This window comes from Chaetura pelagica, unplaced genomic scaffold (genome assembly GCF_000747805.2).
Source record: "Chaetura pelagica isolate M959 unplaced genomic scaffold, ChaPel_1.0 scaffold123, whole genome shotgun sequence".
NCBI classification, from domain to species: Eukaryota; Metazoa; Chordata; class Aves; order Apodiformes; family Apodidae; genus Chaetura; species Chaetura pelagica.
This window is the reverse complement of record NW_009953295.1, coordinates 11,194,416-11,199,395: the sequence shown is the minus strand read 5'-3', so window position 1 is coordinate 11,199,395 and position 4,980 is coordinate 11,194,416. Positions and strand designations below refer to the sequence as shown.

At 44.2% G+C, this 4,980-nt stretch overlaps 1 protein-coding gene across 1 annotated transcript in view; it reads left to right on the top strand.

The window, feature by feature from the left end:
• Window positions 1-4,745, top strand: part of ZIC2 (Zic family member 2) — a gene marked incomplete at its 5' end in the record, with an annotated part of 5,542 nt that extends 797 nt beyond the window's left edge. The window contains one exon of the mRNA XM_009997977.1: window positions 4,300-4,745. Within this exon, the coding sequence (XP_009996279.1) occupies window positions 4,300-4,745 (446 nt within the window). The remainder of the gene's footprint in view (window positions 1-4,299) is intronic.
• Between the last annotated feature and the right edge of the window lie 235 nt (window positions 4,746-4,980).

Sequence of the window (4,980 nt, the reverse complement as noted above, 5' to 3'; positions counted from 1 at the left end):
TTGTTTTTTTCCCCCCCCCCCCCCCCCCCCCGCTCCATCGCACGGCTGCGTTTGTTTTGGTTCCCTCCCAACCAACACTCCAGCACCACCACCCCCCACCCCCTTTCCCCAGATTTATAAAGAACGTTTTACTGATTTAATTTGCGGGATGAGCTATGTTGGTGCGTGCCGAGACTCGGCGGGGTCTTTTCGCAGAAACGCAAAATACAGAGTAAACTAAATCCAGCCGTCCTGCTAAAAGACGGGAAGACGCGCATGTATATGTACATAAAACGCCTTCTACATTTGCAATGCGCGACGTATTTGCATGTAACTTCAGCGCTTGTGAGTATGGGCTTTCATGTATGGATAGCGAGAAACTATGTAAATACGTGAGAAGTCCGTCATTAGTCCAAAATCCCCGTTGGAAGTGGCAAAACGTCCCTTTCTAGGAATGCTTTCCATTAAATTTAAATGGTGTGAGCAAGGCAATAAAATTTTCTCATTTAAAAAAAAAAAAAAAAAGTAAAGTATTTTCTAAGTCTGACTCGAGGTGATTGAAGGTGCTTTTGCAACAGTTTATTAAATTATGTAATAGAGAGCAGAGGATTTGAGGCTGGGAAACTTTCACACAGATCAGGTGGGAGAGGGGCGAAGGAGCCTTGGCTTATCCCAACGGAAAATTGTCTGAGTCGAAGGGTAACAAAAATAAACGCGTCCTCCCCGCTCATCTATTATTCATTTACTACTCCTGCCGGCTCGAACCGTGCCAGGCTATTTCATAAAAGACGGCCAAATATTTTATCGGCTTCCACTCCAAATATTTACCCGGAGAAAGGCTAAAAATCTCCAGGCCTATTGTTTTATCAAGTGCTAAGCCCGATCCGAGGTGCGAGACGAGCTTTAACAAGGTTTAAAATTTGAGAAATGTATTTGCATGAGATGCCCGCGCTGAAGTCATTGTGTCTGAGCGGATGTCTTTAAGAAACAATTTAGGTGCTAATGGAATTTAATGTTAAATGCTTCCCCCCACTCCCCCTCAAATGCGGGGGGGGAGGGGGGAATGTGGAGTTCTCACCTCCAAATTACTCCCCGGTATTTGGAGTCCTGGCAGCCGGGGCGAGAGGAATCCCTATGAAAATGAAAATGAAGTATTTAACAGACATTTAGTTTTCCCAGTGGATGTGCGTTTATCTCGAATATCCATACACGAAACAATCTGCCCGGCCTTAAATCTGTCGGTAATGGTTTCCAGTTTAACAGGATAGCGGATTTGGTACTGAGGCGAAACGGCTCGATGCTTGCTTATTTATTTATTTATCTACCTATTTATTTATTTATTTAGTAATTTTTCTCCCATCAGAGCCTTCTTATCCTCTCTCCCCACCCCCCCCCTTTTTTTTTTTTTTCCCCCCCACCTTTCTTCTGGAGTCTCTTTCGGGGCCAGTTTTGTGTCAGCACAGGTCGAAATAAACCCAGGCGGGATGCTGGGCCGGGGGTGCCCGAGGGCGTCGGGGGGCGAGCTGATAGGAAAACCAGGAGGGGCACGGCGCTGCCTCGCTGCAGGGCAACGCGGGAGCGGCGCGGCCTTTCAGCGGCCCGAGCAGGGTAGCAGAACTTCAGCTCTAGTGCAGCTACCACTTAAAGTCTGGCAATTTCTTACTGTAATACTTGCATCTAATAATATTTTGGTGTATCCTTAGAATAGGCTCTCTTAACAGAGATTACTAAAATTTATAACTTCATATAATTCAAAAAACTTTTCCTTATCTCGGTAACAGTTGCTGGTGTGTAAGGATGACCTTACACACACACATCTATTGCCATATATACAGAACAGTAGAAGGTGTAAGTTATGTACATTTAGCTTTTATTTTGTTTAAAGATTCTCAATGTCTTCTAAAACTGAAGATAACATTCCTATATAGCTCAAAACTGAAAAATAGCAGTGACTTTCAGTGATCATTATTAATGTCTAAAGGAAACCACTGATAGAAATAGGACCCCCCCACACCCCGTGCCTAGTTTGTTTTCAGAACCTACAATGAGTGTATCCACATTAAATAGATGATTAATAAACTTTTAAAAATTTAATCTAGTTGCAACTAATTATTTTATTTAGCATGAGCTAAAATTCTCTTGAAGATTTGATCTAAGAAAAAGATAATTACATTTCAAATAGGGCTTAAGCTTGTATTTTCATTTTTAATGGTTTTATGTAAGTCCAGTTTCAATGCTATCTTTAAGTATGTTAAATCTCAATATAAGCTTGGTATGGGGGGGGATTTTCAGAAAAACTTTGGTGTTTCTGGTTTAAGAACAGCAGCTTTATTAAAACTTGAAATAGAAGATGTGTGGGATACACGAAAATAAAGACAAATATCTTTTTCTTGTTAAAGCAGGGTGTTTATTACAGTCCCATAGCTGTGAAGGGTTTTTTCAGTATTTTCTGGAATACACTTAAAGAATAAAGAACAAATTTATGGAAATATTTGTAAACAGGTGACCTGATCTAGGTATCTGCTACTCATTCACTAGGCATAGGATGTGTCTTGTCATGGTATCTACAGTGAAGAAATCAAAATAAATTTAAGAATTTGGCTGTGTGAACACAGTGTTTCCTGCAATAGGTATTTGACTATACTTACTACCTCTATGAAGTTATATTTTTGTTCTTATTTGATCACGGTTAGTTATTCTCATGACTTTTTTTTTTGTTTTAAGTTTTAAAGTTTTGTTTAATATCTCAGAGTGTATTACATTTCCAGTATATGTTTTAAAGTAGGTTATATTTGTAGGGTACATTTTAATAAAAGAAATAATGATGCTGCCTTAAAGAGAAAACAAGTTCAGTGTTTTTTAAAGAAAACCACTAGAAGTTAAATCCTTAACAGTCAAGAGTATATTTTAGGAAATATTACATTAGTAGTCACATATCCATTAAGTACTTTATACTTACTACCTCTTTACTTGTTTGAGGGTGCAGGGAGAGATTGGGGGTGATGGGAGGGAGACCCCCCCCCCCCCCCCCCTTTTTTTTTTCTTCCTCTTCCTCCCTCTCCAAGAAAGTGATGGACTCGTTTTCTCCCGTTCCCCTTCCCCACCTCCCTCTCTCTTTTTTTAGTTCACCCCTTTTAAAAAAAAACAACAGTAACGTGGGAAGAACAAATTATTTCTTTTGTAATCGTGATATCTTGAATATTGTGTTCCTTTTTAAGAGGCAACTTGATTGTAAACTGCATTTCAACTATAGACTGGGGAAGAAATACCGTGCCAAAGTCTCCATTCTGTTACTCACAGACACACACACACGAACAACAACGCTTGTGAATGTATTTTTTCTGTTAGCTGGGTTTACATGTGATGTTTAGTGCTTTTGCAAGTTCAATTTGTTAGTTCCTGTTCGGAAGATTGTGAGGAAAAATAAACGTCGTGCCGTTAGCTTTTCCGTAATAACACCCTTCCTCCTGTAAATACCTGTTACCATATTTATCCATTTGTAATTAAATTATGGTATTAACTTGCTACAGAGGAAACAGTATTTATAAAGAATGTTTCTTAACTATAAATATGTACAATTGTGAGCATAAACTGTTTCAGATTTTTTATTTGAAGGTTTAAGTGGTTTCATCATTTCTTGTGATATGTTTTGAGAGTAATGCATACAGAAATATAATAAAACGTGTTGAAACTGCACGAGCTGTTTCCTTTTTATGCCATGGACTCTGAGACCTGCTGTAAAGCATGTGAGGGGCTGGGCGGCTGCAGAACAAATGCTTTCAAAAATCCCCTGGTTTCTGAAACACGAGGATTTCTTCCAGCTGGGCTCCAGAAGAAAATAAAAACATATATTAAAAAAAAAAAAAAAAAGGGGGGGAAAAAGCTGAGCTAAAGAAAAGGGCGAGCCTTTGCATCTTCCCCAAATTACTTGCGAGGCAGGATCTGCTATAGGACGAGCTTTAGACGGCAAGAGAGCAGCTCCCTTCGCCTTCTGCCTTGGCTCGGGCTTACGCTTCCCTTCCCGGTGCGCGCGTGGCGGGGGTCTTCTTGCCCCACAGGGTGACAAAGCGAGACGCTCCGGGATGAAGACGGAGGGGAGCTGACCAGACTCTGAGCTCTGCGCAAGGCTGCTTGGAGCCGTGAATCCTGTCCTTCTGCATCTCCCCGTATTTTTTGGTAGCCTCCATCCAGATCTGGAGAGAAGAAAGTGGCGATGCTCGAGAGCTCACATTTCCCTTGGAGCTTTCTCTCTCACTCTGGGTTTGTTTGGTTTGGTTTGGGGTTGGGTTTTTTTTTTGAGGTTTTTCTTTTTTTTTGCAGCCAGGGAGAGGTTGATGTTGGTCAGATGTGTTCGGCCAGGGGCGGGCAGCCGCCGGGAGATGCCACTCCGGGAGCGCTGTCCCGGTGCTGCGCCCCGTGGGCGCCGTCAGGGGCCCCACCGGGAGAGCCGTCCGTTTGGGGCTGGCTGGCAGGGGCTCACGGGCACACCGCACCCCGCCGTACCGGGACGCCCAAAGCGAGTGTCAGAGCAGCTGCGAAATCGTGGAAAAAAAGCTCGGCCTTGCCAAGCCACCGAAATACACCCTGCGAAGGGGCAGCGCTGTGAGCCGGACTCCGAGCGCCCTGCGGTGGCTGCGCTGCCTTCAGCGGCAGCTTGTCCCAGCAGGGACAGCCCTTTGCTCCTCACACCCCGCCGACCTCATCACCACCAGCCGGGACGGTCCTCGGTTTCTCTTTTCCGAGCTTTTTCTCCCGTGTTCAAGTAACCACCGAGGTGCCCCCAGCGGTGTGGGGGAGATACGTTGGGAGAAGAGGGCACACGGGGCCTTCCTTCATTCTTGGGGGAGGTTAGGGGTGACCTACACTCAGGAGGAAGGGAGGAAGGAGGGAGGGAAAGACCTCGCCGTCCCACCGCTGCCGAAGAAGTTTAGGTGCGGAGCAGAGACGGAACGTCCTCTGTGGCCGTGGCCCTCCCAGAGCGGCCAACCCCGCGCACACCCC